The 16,519-nt window shown below is 35.3% G+C and overlaps 1 protein-coding gene across 1 annotated transcript in view; it reads right to left on the reverse strand.

Moving 5' to 3' along the window:
- GMCL1 (germ cell-less 1, spermatogenesis associated) overlaps window positions 1-16,519 on the reverse strand; it is a 47,706-nt gene that overhangs the window by 13,362 nt on the left and 17,825 nt on the right. Inside the window, exons 9-11 of the mRNA XM_043917547.1 lie at window positions 15,434-15,571; window positions 6,114-6,183; window positions 1,481-1,556 (exon numbers count right to left, since the gene is read on the reverse strand). Coding sequence (XP_043773482.1) covers window positions 1,481-1,556; window positions 6,114-6,183; window positions 15,434-15,571 — 284 coding nt within the window. The remainder of the gene's footprint in view (window positions 1-1,480; window positions 1,557-6,113; window positions 6,184-15,433; window positions 15,572-16,519) is intronic.

The following is a 16,519-nucleotide window of genomic DNA, read 5'->3' on the forward strand; positions in this document are numbered from 1 at the left end:
GAAATTAAGAGTATAAGCCAGGGACCAATTTCAAGACGTAACATAAAATTTAAGTCAAGTAAAGAAAGAAGTAGGGATGTGGTGAGAAGGTAACGGGAAAAAGACAATAAGGACAATGTAATGTACATTCCAGTGGGGTCAGAAAGATGTTGGGAGGTCAAATACTAGAGGGAGAGCACTACAAAGATACACTCTGCAAACGGTGTGCTTAAAATGGAGATTTTGAAGGGGGTGTATGAACCAGGCATACAAAAACGGAGGATATGCTTACAGGAAATGGGTACCTGAGGTAGAGTGGAACACAAGATCATGGAGGGAAGGAAGGTTCAGGAAAAGATACTAAAACCACTGAGACTGCTAAGAAAAGTGGGGAGAAAGCAAGCCAGCGAGCCCAGGGAGTGATGGCCATAGTCAGAGTACTGAGTGGTGAAGAAGTATGCTTGTCAAAGGAGATATCATTCAAGTATGATGAGGGTGGAACAAGGTCTGGGAGCGGCAACTAGGATGACTAAGGAAGATGCTATTTCTCATTCATATTCTCATCATTTATCACAACTGTTAACACAAACATAAAATAATAAATCTTTCAAAACTTAAAAGTTAAAATGAGGAAAAATCTGGGAGACAAATAACCAAATGGTGATCTAAATTAGGCTGGCTATCTGTTTCACATATGATAATATAGATCGCCAGTCCAGGTTTGATGCATGAGACAGGGTACTCAGGGCTGGTGCACTGGGATGACCCTGAGGGATGGGATGGGGAGGGAGGTGGGAGGGGGGTTCAGGATGGGGAACACATAGAAATAAAAAGTTTTAAAAAAAAAATTAGGCTGATTTTTTTTTTAAAGATAAAAATTACAATTAGGGTAGAGTTTAAAAAAAAAATGTAGTTCATGTCTCCTTAATGGCTGTAAAATCAATTTAATGAGTCACACTCAGTTTTTAAAAATAAATTAAGTCGAAACAAAGCTTGGGACACAGAAGCTGTAAGCACTGTTTTGTAACACTTTTGTTTCCCTTATAAGCATTTGTACTGGGTGGTAATGAAAAACAATTCTTAATGTGGATGGCAATCAAATCAAAAAGGTTTGAATGTCTTTGATCTAGGGTTGTAACTGTAAAATAGAATCACTCTTAAGACTATGTAATGGCTCTCATTAAAGATATTAAGATATTAATAGGATAAACTTATTTATCTTAATTTCTGGATTACTGAGGGATCTTCTCATATCTCTTATCCAGTCTTATCTTATCATATCTTATCTCCAGAAGTTCAACAGTCTCATGAAAGGCTGACAAATCAGTCACCACTAAGCATGTAACTCCTTGTCCAGGAGATCATGCTACAGAAACTAAAACACACAAAAATGCTCTTCTGAGTTGTAACATATATCATGACTGTTACTGATTGCATACTTTGCACTAACAGTATAACAATTTGTATAAGACTATACAACTGAGTTACAACCCATACTTACTTCACCATCTTTGGCAAGCTTTCTACCACACCTCATGCTGTTTCCCTCTAGTTCTTCTTTATTAATTTCTTGAGGCCTAGAAATATACATAAAATATGAAATCTCATAGAAAATAAGCAACTATTAATTGAAAAATAATTGTGAGTTCAAATCAATAGGAATAAATTGCTACTACATTCAAAATTTTGTGGTGTAGATAAGATCAAAATGCAGGGATTAAACCTAGCCCATTACCTTTGCTAAATAAAAAAATTTTAAATCTTTAGTGTTTCACTTATTGCCTTGACTTCTAGAACACTTTTACAAGAGCACAGTAAAACCAGAGAAGAGGTGGGGGAAATCTACAAGAAATTCTGCTTACTAAGAAAGAAAAATACTTAAAGTCTAACTATTAAGTAAAATTTATTAAAATCTATTATATAAGATGTGACTTGGTATCATCTATTATTACTGTTTCACACACAACCCATTTTTTAAGAGTAGAAAAACCAAGTTCAGCATTTAACAGAAAACTGCTGTAGAACTGTATCAATTAATCTTTACTTGGCCCTTTAAAAACCATAATCAACTAAGAGAGACAGTGTTATTTCAGTATGAAATAATAAAATGACATTATTACTAGCTTAGAATACCAAATGATAAAAGTAATGTAATATATTCATTCATATATAGCATTTATTAAGTACCAAGATACTGGGGCTATCATCATCTCATAAATATACTGAAACAAATACAACAGATAAAAATTAATTAAATGTAGATAAAATAAAACATGCCCTTGACACCCAAGACCCCAGGGAGATAGACTCAAGTAATAATATAATAATGTGGAGAGAACTAATGTTAAGAGCATGAAGAAGGCACAGGTTTATTGCCTGGGGTTAGAGTGGGATCACCATTGAGGAAGTATTATTTGTGCATGAGAAGGAGTTTCTTGAGGTAGAGGTCAGGGATGACCTCTGCAGAAGGCCATTCCATGCAGAAGCTCAGTAGGTAGAAAAGGACCAGAGCATGAAAGGATACCAAATGTGTGAAGAATGCAGTGCAGGCAGAACCTAAAACGAGCACGAGAGACAAAGCAAAAGGCATTTGGGACAGACTGCTGAAGAGCTGCCCCTGCTACACTAGTATAAGCTTTAAGATGAGAGAGTTCCCACGTATTTTTTGTTACTTTAAAATTTTTTCTTATGAAAAATTTAAAACATGTAAAAGTAAACAGCATAATGAGTCAAGTTTTTTCTTACCATCTAGGTTCAGTAATTTTTAGTTTTACTCTCAACCCACTTCTCCCCACACTCCTCCCAACTATTTCTGAGGCTGATCCTCCAGACACCATATCCTTTAATCTGTAAATAGATTCTTATTCTTAAGAATAAGAACTTTCAAAAAATATTGACACAGATTTATCACACATGAAGCAATAATCCCTAACTAACCTCAAGTGTCCCTGGTCCTATTTAAGCAGGGAAGTGAAATTATATTTATACGTAGGAAGATAATCCTGTTGGCAATGTGGAAAAGAGTTTGGAAGCGGAGAACCCTGGAGGGAGACTTTACTTGATGATAACTCCCTAGAGTCCAGGGAGTACACTGTCTTTCTCATTTTACTGGCCGTGCAGTAGCCAGAAGATGCTCAGCATGTGTGGAATAGAGTGCTTCACTAGGGGCAATACAGTCATATACTTCTGAGGGCAAGAAAACCACTTATTCTAGCTCAGACTCTTTGGTAAGACTCTATATTATAAACTCAAAAAGGGTATACATGAGAAAAATCTTGGGAAAAAAAAAAAGACCATCCATCGTATAAAAACTGAATATACAAAAGAAGTAGGTAGGATGGTTTATAAAATATTTCATACATTACAAAATTCTTCACATCCGAATTCCAATAAATAATTTACTTTCATTGTTTGGAGGGATTTTTCTTATTCCTATTCCAACTATCTTACTATATTTCTGCAAAGTAAGTATGCTGTGAATATATCTGGGAGAAGATGAGATATAAATTATAAGTAAATAGAAACTAAGAACCCTGGACAACAATCTTGTAATCATTATCATGAGTTTACAGAACCCTTTCACATACTCACTGTTTAGATATAAACACACTAGACTATTATTTTAGTAAGTTTTCTGGTATATAAAAATAAAAGAGACTGGGGCAGGAAAAAAATTAAATGTAAAGCCCTTCTATAAACTTATAGGTGGACTGTCTCTTCATACTGCCTATACCAAGGAGCTAGTATAAAGATCAAACAATAAATGTGGAAGTACTTCTGTGAACTGCAGAGCACTACACACTGAAAAAACAGATAATATGTTTCCTCTTAAAATGAAGACAGTACAGAAATATTTTGTAGAGGCGTCATGTGCTTTTGACAAAGACACCTATATCTAAATGAGTTAATTCATCTTAAAGTCTTCAAAAAACCGATCACATTAGTGAAAATTTGACAATATCACCACAAATAAGACAATCAGCTTTACCTATACATATATATGAAGATCATGCTTTATGAAAGCATTATTCCAAGTAACATTTCAATTAAGTTAAAAGAAAACTGTAACACTGAGACAAAGCACATAAATTATTCAATTTTACTAATAAATGACAATGCAAATACCCCATTATACTAATTGACCAGAAAGATAAATATTTATAATATTGACAGTTAAAGAAATATAAGAATAAAAGTTGACTACATGATCTTTTCTCTAACAGCTCTTGATTTTAATACTGTTTTTTTCAACATAATGAGTCCATTTAAAAATTCATAGCAAAATCCATACACCTATCATCAATTAATCTACAATAATGGAGGCAATAATATACGAAGGGGAAAAGATAGTCTCTTCAACAAGTGGTGTTGGGAAAGCTGGACAGTTACATGTAAATCAATGAAATATGAACACTTCCTCACACTATATACCAAAAAGAAAAAACAGTTTATATACCTAAGTATAAAGACATGACAGCATAAAACTCCTAGAAAAGAATAGGGAAAACATTCTCAGATATAACCCAAGCAATATTTTTTTAGATCAGTCTTGCATGGCCAAAGAAATGAAAGCAAAAATGAACAAATGGGACCTAATCAAAGTTAAAAGCTTTTGCACAACAAAGGAAACCATAAACAAAATGAAAAGACAACCGACTGAATAGGAAAAAATACTTTCAAATGATTTGACTTTCAAGGAATGTTAATATCCAATACATACAAACAGCTCATACAACTCAAAAAGAGAATGAACAACCCAATCAAAAGTGGCCAGAAGACCTAAATAGACAATTCTCTAAGGAAGAAATACAGACAGCCAATGGGCACGTGAAAAGATGCTCAATATCACTAATTATTAGAGAAATACAAATCAAAACTACAATAAGGTATACTCTCATACCAGTCAGAATGGCCATCATTAAAAAGTCTATAAATAATAAATCTGGAGAGGGTATGAAGAAAAGGGAATTTTCCTACACTGTTAATTGGAATGCAAATTGGTGCAACTGCCATGAAAAACTGGTGCAGAGGTTCCTTAAAAAACTAGATTAGAGCCACCATATGATCAAGCAATGCCATTCCCAGGCATATTTCCCAAAATGATGAAAACTCTAATTCAAAAGGATACATGCACCCTAGCACTATTTACAGTAGCCAAGACATCTAAGTAACCCAAGGGCCCATCAACAGATGATTGTCTTAGAAAGATATGGTGTACACACACATAAATATATAAAGTTGAATATTACTTAGCCATAAAAAAGAATGAAATAATGCCATCTGCAGCAACATGGATGGATCTAGAGAATATTGTACTATGTGAAGTAAGTCAGACAAATTATCATATGATATCACTTATACATGGAATCTAAAAAACAATAAAAATGAATCTATACAAAAATACCCAACAAACTTGCTTATAAAACAGAATCAGATTCACAGGCATAGAAAACAAACTTATGGTTACTAAAGGGGAAAGGCTTGGGGTGTAGGGATAAATTACGAGTATGAGGTTAACAGATACAAACAACTATACATAAAACAGATAAGCAACAAGGATTTACTGTAGAGCCCAGGGAACTATATTCAACATCTTGTAATAGATTATGATGGAAAATAATCTGAATATAAATATATATATATAACTGGATCTTTTTGATGTACATCTAAAACACAATATTGTAAAATCAACTAAATTCAGTATTAAAAAAAATTTTTTTTTTAAAAAAATAATCCTATGATGTACCATGGGGGCTTCCCTGGTGGCTCAGACAGTAAAGAATCTGCCTGCAATGTGAGTTCCATCTCTGGGTCAGGAAGATCCCCTGGAGAAGGGAATGGCCACCCCACTCCAGTATTCTTGCCTGGAGAATTCCATGGACAGAGGAGCCTGGCAGGCTACAGTTCATAGTGTCACAAGGAGTCAGATATGAGTGTGCATCACACACACACACACACACACACACACACACACACACCTGGCAGGCTACAGTTCATAGTGTCACAAGGAGTCAGATATGAGTGTGCGTCACACACACACACACACACACACACACACACACACACACACACACACACACACACACACACACACACACACACACACACACACACACACGATATACTATACTTACCCCACCTCACTGTCTTGTTCTGCTCGGAGCATAGCCAGCCACTGCTGTTTATACACAGAAGATAGCCATTCTAAAGTGTAAAAACAAATATAATATAATAAGAAATATGGAAAAACAAAGGATTTAAAATTTTAAGATGTTGATAAAATTTTTACCATCTTAAAATTCAAATTTAAAATGGCAATAAGTAAAGCTGGTCATTTGTATTTTACAAATATGCTACAACATATGGCCTTTAAAGTGGTAAACGTTATCTTCCTTTGCCTTAGGACAGACTCTACTTTAAACACATATATTTAAATTTTTAGTTAAAAGTGTATTCTTACATTTAATGGTTTTCTCTTCATAGCTCATACTGATTTTCATGTGAGAAACATACCAAAAGTATTATTTTCAGTGTTTACAAAAGCTTTAATAGAAAATTGAATAATGGAATGTTCCTGTACTGAATTATCTAAAAGCAACTAAATAATGAGAAGTAAACCATTTCTAAATTATTAGATGAATCAAGCACACTCAATAAATAATTCTGACACATTAGGTTTAGATAACTATTATAATTAAAATTACTGTAAATGCAACATAATAGATGTTTTCCTTCAGTAGTAAGCATATTAATTTTTCTATAAAATGAGACTTTGGAAACTGAAATTTTAATTATTTTACATAAAAACATGGACTTACTAAAAACCTAAGTAGAACTGGCTTAGCACCTTATTTATTTTTTTGTTCTTATTTATTCCCAACTAAAAGGACAGTTTTTCTAATTTTTAAGTTAAGTGATTTGTCTATCTCTACCAAAAGGCAGGGGGAAAACCCTAGCGCAATTAAAATCTGGATGTTCATGTCATAATTCTCTACCGAATAAAGGTACCCAGATGATTTGCACTGATTTATTAGTGTCCTTCCTCAATATCCTCCATAAATATACTTTTGAGTGTTTCTTTCCTCAAAATAATATTGTTGCCATTATAAAGAATAACTGCTAAATATCTAGGTGACAAACAATTCATCTTTAGTAGGTAAAGATTAACAGCAAAGTTTATGTGACTCAGTATATCTACAAACATATTCAATCTCACTTGCAATGTATTTGGATTTTTAAGTTTTGTTTTACTGTATTTTATTTTTTTAAAAAACAGCTGACCCTTCCCGTTAAAATGATTTCTCAACTCACTACAGGTTATGCCTATAGTTTGAAATTCACTGATTTAGAGATAGAATATGGCTTTTCATTATTTACTTATAAAAATGTAATGAAAAGGTTATACATTCACATTCACAAATATCATATAAGCTATATTCCATGAAAATGATTTAAAACTTAGTTTCAACAACTTTGAATAATCTCCTTTAAAACTAAAAAACTTTTTTTTTTTTTTGGTTGTGCCATGGAGTTTCCTAAAAACATTTTTAACAAGTTAAAAATGTGTGTAGGTATTTTTGTCCCTCCTTTCTTGCCTTTATCTAAAGGTAAAAAGTCAAATTAGAAATCTTTTCAATCACTGGTAGTTCATCCAATAGCATCAGCCTCAAATAAGTCAACAGAACCACTGGTTCGAAAGCAGTGCTGACAGATGATACATAAGGAGAAATCCCTGAAAAAAACAAGACTGAAAAACATGGGATGAAAAGTGAAACAACTGCCTTTATGTAGAGCTTTTAATATGATTATATGCAGACATATCTCCAAAAGGTAGAGTTTGCCAGAATCCTTTTCGGCAGTTAGTGTTGTAGAAAGATTCTGAAAAAGTGCCTTCAAGAAACTTCCACTTAGTGAAAACAAGTTCAACCACTTATTTTAAACTTTATCGGACCAAAATCCGAAACAAACTCCAAATTGGCACATCAAGGAGGCACTGGATAGCACTATAAATCAGCAGTTGCAGATGTAATGATAATAGTCTTAAATGTAAACACAGTACTTTTCTAATAGAAAAAGGTGAGAATGAATTTATTTAGATAATTTCTCTTGTCTTATACAAAGGATGTGGGGAAGGGGGTCTCCAAGAGCAAACTGTTTGAAAATCTAAATGTCTTAGATTTACAAAACTTTAAAAAACAGAAAGATAAGATACACCCCTAGCTTGCTTAAATGAAAAAGTGTATATTCAGGTATTTCCTGAAAAATCTGTATGCAGGTCAAGAAGCAACAGTTAGCACTGAACATGGAACAATAGACTGGTTCCAAATAGGAAAAGGAGTACATCAAGGCTGTATATTGTCCCCTCTAATTTAACTTATATGCAGAATACATCATGTGAAATGCCAGGCTGGATGAAGCACAAGCTGGAATCAAGATTGCCAGGAATAATATCAATAACCTCAGATATGCAGATGACACCACACTTATGGCAGAAAGCAAAGAAGAACTAAAGAGCCTCTTGATGAAAGTGAAGAAGGAGAGTAAAAAAGATGGCTTAAAGCTCAACATTCAGAAAACTAAGATCATGGCATCCGGTCCCATCACTTCATGGCAAATAGATGGGCTATTTTTGGGCTCCAAAATCACTGTAGATGGTGACTGCAGCCATGAAATTAAAAGACACTTGGTCCTTGGAAGAAAAGCTATGACCAACTTAGACAGCATATTAAAAAGCAGAGACATTACTTTGCCAACAAAGGTCCATCTAGTCAAAGCTATGGTTTTTCCAGTAGTCATGTATGGATGTGAGAGTTGGACTGTAAAGAAAGCTGAGCGCAACCTAGATGCCCATCAGCAGATGAATGGATAAGGAAGCTGTGGTACATATACACCATGGAATATTACTCAGCCGTTAAAAAGAATTCATTTGAACCAGTCCTAATGAGATGGATGAAACTGGAGCCCCTTATACAGAGTGAAGTAAGCCAGAAAGATAAAGAACATTACAGCATACTAACACATATATATGGAATTTAGAAAGATGGTAACGATAACCCTATATGCAAAACAGAAAAAGAGACACAGAAATACAGAACAGACTTTTGAACTCTGTGGGAGAATGTGAGGGTGGGATATTTCAAAAGAACAGCATGTATACTATCTATGGTGAAACAGATCACCAGCCCAGGTGGGATGCATGAGACAAGTGCTCGGGCCTGGTGCACTGGGAAGACCCAGAGGAATCGGGTGGAGAGGGAGGTGGGAGAGGGGATCGGGATGGGGAATACGTGTAAATCTATGGCTGATTCATATCAATGTATGACAAAACCCACTGAAATGTTGTGATGTAATTAGCCTCCAACTAATAAAAAAAAAAAAAAAGCTGAGCGCAGAAGAATTGATGCTTTTGAACTGTGGTGTTGGAGAAGAGAGTTTTGAGACTCTTCAGAGTCCTGTGGACAGCAAGGAGATCCAACCAGTCCATCCTAAAGGAAATCAGTCCTGAATGAATATGGAAGGACTGATGCTGAAGCTGAAATTCTAATACTTGGCCCACCTGAAGCTAAGAATCGACTCATTTGAAAAGACCCTGATGCTGGAAAAGATTGAAGGTGGGAGGAGAAGTGGACGACAGAGGATGAGATAGTTGCATGGCATCACCGACACAATGGACATGAGTTTGAGTAGGCTCTGGGAGTTGGTGATGGACAAGGAAGCCTGGCGTGCTGCAGTCCACGGGGTTACAAAGAGTCAAACACAACTGAGCGATTGAACTGAACTGATATTCAAGTATACACAACATACAAAAATCTATTCACAACCAGTAAAGCTTTATAGCAAAAAACAGCCTATAGGTTGAACTATTATATGAAGCACATTGTCAGAATTAGATCATGAAGGTGTAGGAAAAAGCCTACATAATAAAAATTCCTATCTGGATAAGTAAGAATATCTTGTACAGAGCATCTAGGTATATTAGTATAAAAATGGAGTAGTTCAGCCCAAAGGTCTTCATGTATAATAATCTAAAAATCTAGTTCCAAAAGATGACAATTTAACTTACTGAGTACAGTATTTTTCAATAAAACTACTTATATGAATTTCTATATTGTATCTTTCCATTTTAAGCAACTTATTTTCATAAAATTCATACTTTAACGATTATTATCTCTACCTAACTTACAAAAATATTAAAAGTTCCCCCATTATACCCACAACAGTAATTCCTGACATTAAAAAGTTACAAGGATACCCGTTAAGGGAATAAATCTATTTCACTACTTTGTTATCAAGAGCCAAATCAAACATACTTGAAAGAATGGTGACTCAAAATTACTGCTTAAATTTACACAATTGGATATGCAATTTTAAAGAGATTAAACCTACTGGAATTCTTTTAAGTAACCAGTAAGTTGCAGTTGGGGACTTCCCTATAGCTCAGATGGTAAAGAATCTGCCTGCAACGCAGGAGACCTGGGTTCAATCCCTGGGTCAGGAAGATCTCCTGCAGAAGGAAAGGCAACCCACTCCAGTATTCTTGCCTGCAGAATTCCATGGACAGAAGAGCCTGACAGGTCACAGAGTCCAACACACGCTTACTTAGGCTAAGCGACTAACACACACACAAGATGCAGTTAAAAAAAAAGGGGGGGGGGGTGCTTTAGAACAGGAAAGACTTGGGCTGGCATTTGAGCTCTGCTTCTAACTAGCTGTGTGACAGGATAGTAATACTTCATGTATAATACGGAACAATTACCTTGATAATTTTACAGATTATGTTACTTAATAGACATTAAATGCATAATCTGGCATGTTACTGGGACACTAAAGAATTTACACATTTACTTTTTCTTCTCCCCTTTATAATTCTTAGATTAGGAATTAGAATCTGAACTTATTTGATAGAGTAAATGCAGTGTTGGGCCATATGTAAGTTAGTATGTTTTAGGACACAATTTTAGTTCACACAGAGTGCCTACTACCTACCAAGTACCTAAGAGAAAAAGATGAAAAACATATGGCCCAAGAGAGCCACAGATATATTCTGTACTAGAGTAACCTAGCAAGAGATAATGATGCCTTAACAAGGAAGTGGTAGCAGGTACAAAAAAAAAAAAAAAGGTTTGAGAATTATCTAAGAAAAAAATATACAGGACATGGTGAATGGATGTGGAAGAAAAAAGTCTGAGGAGGAACAGGATGACTTCCAGGATTCTGCCATTTTTGAGAGGCTGGGCAAGTTATTAATGTTGATGATTGATAAGCAAATACAGGAAAAAGAATGCAGGGATTAGGACCGGAGGGGAAAGATTAAGTATTCTTTTGAATAGATGAACTGAAGCAATTTATAGATGGCAAGCTATCAGTTGGATATCTAAGTATGAAACTCAGGGAAGAGGTCAGAACTGTATTCTTTCAATAAATCATAGGAATGAAGGAAATCATTTGGGGACACTATGTAGAATGAAAAGATCAATGGGCCAAGGGCACACTTAGGAGGTTAAGAGGTGGGCAGAGTAAGAGAAGCTTACAAAAGAAAATGAATGGTCAGAGAGACAGGGAAAGAATCAGAAGAGTATAGTATTTCTAAACTAAGTCCTGTACAGAATTGAAAGAAAAAATAATAAACCATGATATAAAATGCTAGGGAAGTTAAAACAGGACTAACATAAAATCACTAGATTTTAAAAACAGGACAGTCCTAACTTTTGCTAGAAAGTTTCAGTAAAATAGTGGGGGCAAAAGACAGATTGTAGTGGGTTGAGAAAAGTCTGAAAGGTAAGAAGATGGAGACAGCAACTATAGACTACTTTGAAGAAGGTGATTCTAAGGCAGAGGAATAGTTACCATGAAGGGGACTCAGGGTCCAGACGGGAGTGGGGGGATTTGGTTCGTTTTTTTAATAAGAGTTTGACCATATTTATAAGCTGAGGGAGAACAGGAGGGGCTGAAGATACAGATTATTAAATGATAGCATAAAATTATAGGATTATGAACACAGTAGGAAGTTGGCCTGAATAGGAAGGAAGCACTTCAACCTCTGGGACAGGACAGGAAGGAGAGGTGAGTAAGACCAGAAATCTGAATAAATCTTTGCCTGATTACCTTGAATTTATATAAAAAACAACAGAGTTCCCATGGGCTTCCCCTTGTAACTCAGTTGGTAAAGAATCTGCCTGCAATGCAGGAGACTCAGGTTCGATTCCTAGTTGGGCAAGATCCCCTGGGGAAGGAAATGGCAACCCCTTCCAGTATTCTTGCCTGGAGAATCCCATGGACAGAGGAGTCTGGCAGGTTATAGCCTACAGGATCGCAAGAGTCGGACATGACTTAGCAACTAAACCACCACCACCCACTGATAGTGAGGTGACTGGAGAGGAAACTTGAACAGAGGGGCAGAGGTTTGATAAACAACTGCTGAAGCAAATTTTAAAAAGTCACCAAGTAAAAGTGATATAAGGAGTCACAAGGTCCAAGCTTAGCAATGAAATATGAGTTTGCAGTGGCACCAATATAAAGTTATAGAATGTTCTGGAGCAGTACTCAGCACAAAGTAGAGGGTATTAAGAACAAAGAAGGTTTAATTTAGTTTTAGAATTTTGTAAAGTAGGACAAAAAGTTGAAGGCAACTGTGAGAGAGAGCAGTTCAGATGATCTAACATGAAATCCAGGTCTGAAAGGAAGAAAAAAGTAGGAGGCTTGAAAGACTGGCAGAAAATGGAGTTCAGAATGGACTGGAAATCAAATAACAGTGTAAGAGGGATGAGACTACGAACCATCTAGAAGGTTATTTATAGCCTGCAAACTACTGGATTTCTGATGCTGAGAAATTCTGGGTTACAGGAAGATTCAAATGTAGCAAGTGCTTAATGATCAGCAGATAAATGTTACAGGAGTTAAGGTCAAATTACTAGGAGGCTAGTAAATCTAATGATAATATGGACACATTACATTACTGAAGAAGGGTGGAGAAGCAGCAAGAAATCAAGTGTCCAGGTCTTAAATGAATGTGAAAGAAAGACTGGGGATCAGAAGAGAAAGAAGAGAGTATGAGCTTGATCACATGCAACAGGGATTTAGAAAGGGCACTCAGGTGGCTGGACCGATGACTATGTGGCCTCTTAACCCTTTATTAGCAGGATGTGTTGAGAGAGAGTCCTCCACAGAGGGAAAATACTCTCTTCTGAGAGAGCTAAATAAAATGGAGGGAATATAGGAGAGGATGTAAAGAGAAAGGTCTGGGAGAGATGGTAACAAGATAGGTCAGAGGTATCAACCGGGAGGGAAGCATGACAATGAGAGTATAGAACAAAACAGACTTAATGACCTCACCTAAGGTAAATCTAATTCGTGAGAGCTGGACCACAAAAAAGGCTGAGCACGAAAGAACTGATATTTTCGAATTGTGGTACTGGAAAAAGACTACTGAGAATCCCTTGGACTGCAAGGAGATCAAACCAGTCAGTCCTAAAGGAAATCAACTCTGAATACTCATTAGAAGGACTGATGCTGAAGCTGAAGCTGCAATACCTTGGCCACCTGATGCAAGGAGTCTACTCACTGGGAGATCCTTATGCTGGGAAAGATTGAAGGCAAAAGAAGGGGGTGGCAGAGGATGAGATGGTTAGATAGCATCACCAACTCAATGGACATGTATTTGAATAAACTCCAGGAGATGGTGAAGGACAGGGAATTCTGGTGTGGGGCAGTCCATGTTGTCACAAAGAGTCAGATACAACTGAACGACTGAACACAACAAATCTAATTCTATGAAATAATGGAGTTCAACTGTGCTTAACACAGTTAAATCCTAAAATACTACAATGTTTCTACACAAAGTCTGGATTTAATTTGGAATTAACATATCTCTATTAAAAGTTTAATTTTTTTCTCTTTTAATTTCCATTTGAATTTAATTCTGACCTAAAGATGATAAAAGATGTATATATTAAAATTCCCCAGATTACTGAATTGTGAATAACATTAACACATTTGGCACTATTTCTGAAAAATGATCAGCGAATTTCAGCTACATAATTGAAACTGTTTTCACTTATTTCAAATCTAGGATACATTCCTATTGAGAGAATATACCAATGTATCTTGAAGGTGTGAGCTACGTGGTCACTTTTTGCCCTCTCACAAACAGCATGGGATTTAATTTCATTTATACCCTGCTTTTGAAATGATAATTTATTCAGATATACAGCAAAAACTATTTGTCCATTTATATTTTAAAATGAAAAAATTTGCCCTCTATTGTAATTTTAAGTCAGAAAAAATCATGGATGAAATCTGGTCAGAAGTTTGGGATCTAAATTCTTGTCAATTTTATATTAAAGCAAAGTCAGACTAGAAATATTTATGCCCATCTTACATTCCAAAAATATAAAGCTTATCCCCTTGCATCATAGACACACCTAAACTACTTTAGAACAGACTTTATTTTTTAAACTCTTTAAAAATTTATTAGAGAGAGCCTTCAAAGAAGTAGGATTAGAGTGGGAGCATGTAACAAGCCCTGGCACCAAACACGGCTAGTGTTTGATGTATAATATATACTAAAGCTATTATAAAGCTGCTATACTAAAGGGGAACATGATCTTCAAATGAAATGGAGACTGAGCAAACAAACAAATCTCAGACTCACAACCCACATAAATATAATACAAATGAATAATACAAAATTAACACAAAAGCACTCTGTCTGTAAACCTGCCTGAGTGATTTTATTACAAAACACATTACTCTAACTACCAGAAATGTTAACTCTCAGTCTGGTTTCCACTGAATACCTTTATAAATAAATGTACAGATTTCAACAACAATTTAAATCTATAAACACAATTATGTTAAAAACTAAGGTGTCAAAAAATTATAATTCTCAGACAAATCTATACAAATTTACAAGTAAATCTTCAAATGCTACTTTCTATTTCTTAAATGTGAATATAGTACTAAACTTAATCCTACACAAGCACTAGACACTTAACTTAGAAAATTAAAACAGTAATTGTTTCACAAGTTTTAAATCATAACTAGTAAAGATATTATATTTGCTTTGACATAAAGTTTAAGACTAGGATACGAAACAGAAAACAGCAAATTTAAGCAGTATTAATAGAAAAAGAAATTGACCTCTAAATAACACTTCGAAAGTCAAAGTCTAGTCCAAAATAGTGTACTGGTTAAGCAAATTAAAGAACACCCACATTATAGAATACTATACAGCCACTTAAATGTTCTGAAGAGTATTTAAAGATACGGGAAGATACTCACAATATATAATGTGAACACAGAAAATTATCTACATGGTAAGATTCTGCGTGGTATAAAAGTCCTTACTGGAATTAAGGATAACGTCTATTTTCTTCATTATTATTTTTCTATGATATATATTACTATTATAATCAGAAAGATTTTACTTACAATCACAAATTTATCATGTTCTTACCTGAAGGTACTAGAGAATCTTGTTCAATAATTCTTGCGGAGGCCAAATCACTGATAATATACTGTAACCTTAAATGTCTGAATACTGACACAAATGGTTTTCCTTGCTCAGTTTCAAGGAAGGTCATACCTTCAAAATCTACAGAACAAATAAAACCAAACAAAAAAGCTTAAACTAAATAGCCATTCTTTTCAAAATCTATTAATTTATCTATTTGAACTTGGGGAGATTTAGAAAAAAGCCCCAGGAAATTAACTTTGGTCCTAATTAGACCCTTGGGCTGGGAATTCAATTGATGCCTTTCTGGGGATTGGAGCTTACAGAACATAGCCCAGCAAGGTGGGAAAGGAAGGCTTAAGAATGGTGGTTGAGGGTAGGATATCTTTCTAGAATCCCTTTTCCCAGGGACTGAACACTTCAGTGGAACTCGAGCCCAAATGCCTCACTCAAGGGTCTTCACAAGACACAAAGGACCTGGAACATTTCTTGGCATCTTTCTAATTTATACTTTAGTTACAAGTGATGAACATTACTTAAAACCTTAATTCTGTACTACAATACAAAATAAGATACAAAGACACTGTAGCTGTGAATCTGCAACACAAGGGTAGTATTTATTGTTAAAATAATTCAAAGTTATGAATTTCTTCTTCAGGGAGAATTTAAGCTTATTTCCAAAAATACTCTCAGCTGCATTCCAATATGCTCTCATGAGTGGGAAGGAAAGGTCTGCTGCTATCAAGCGTGGAGTTGCACATAATCCTTAGCCTGTTTTCTGTTACAAGGTATACCCACAGCAGTGGACTCAGCCTTGTTGCTATTAAGGATAGGAAATAAAAGAAGCAATCCTTAAGTATAACTATGCAGAAAATTTTCTAAATTTCTATTGTTCTCTTGGTCCTGATGCATATATATCTGAAAAGACAAATAATTAAGATAACCTAAGAGAAATATTGGGCTTCCCCTGGGCTTTCCTGCTGGCTCAGACGATAAAGAATTTGCCTGCAATGAGGACCCAGGCTCAATCCCTGGGTCAAGAAGATCCCCTGGAGAAGCAAATGGCAACACACTACAGTCTTCTTGCCT

This window comes from Cervus elaphus, chromosome 11 (assembly GCF_910594005.1).
Source record: "Cervus elaphus chromosome 11, mCerEla1.1, whole genome shotgun sequence".
Classification (NCBI taxonomy): Eukaryota; Metazoa; Chordata; class Mammalia; order Artiodactyla; family Cervidae; genus Cervus; species Cervus elaphus.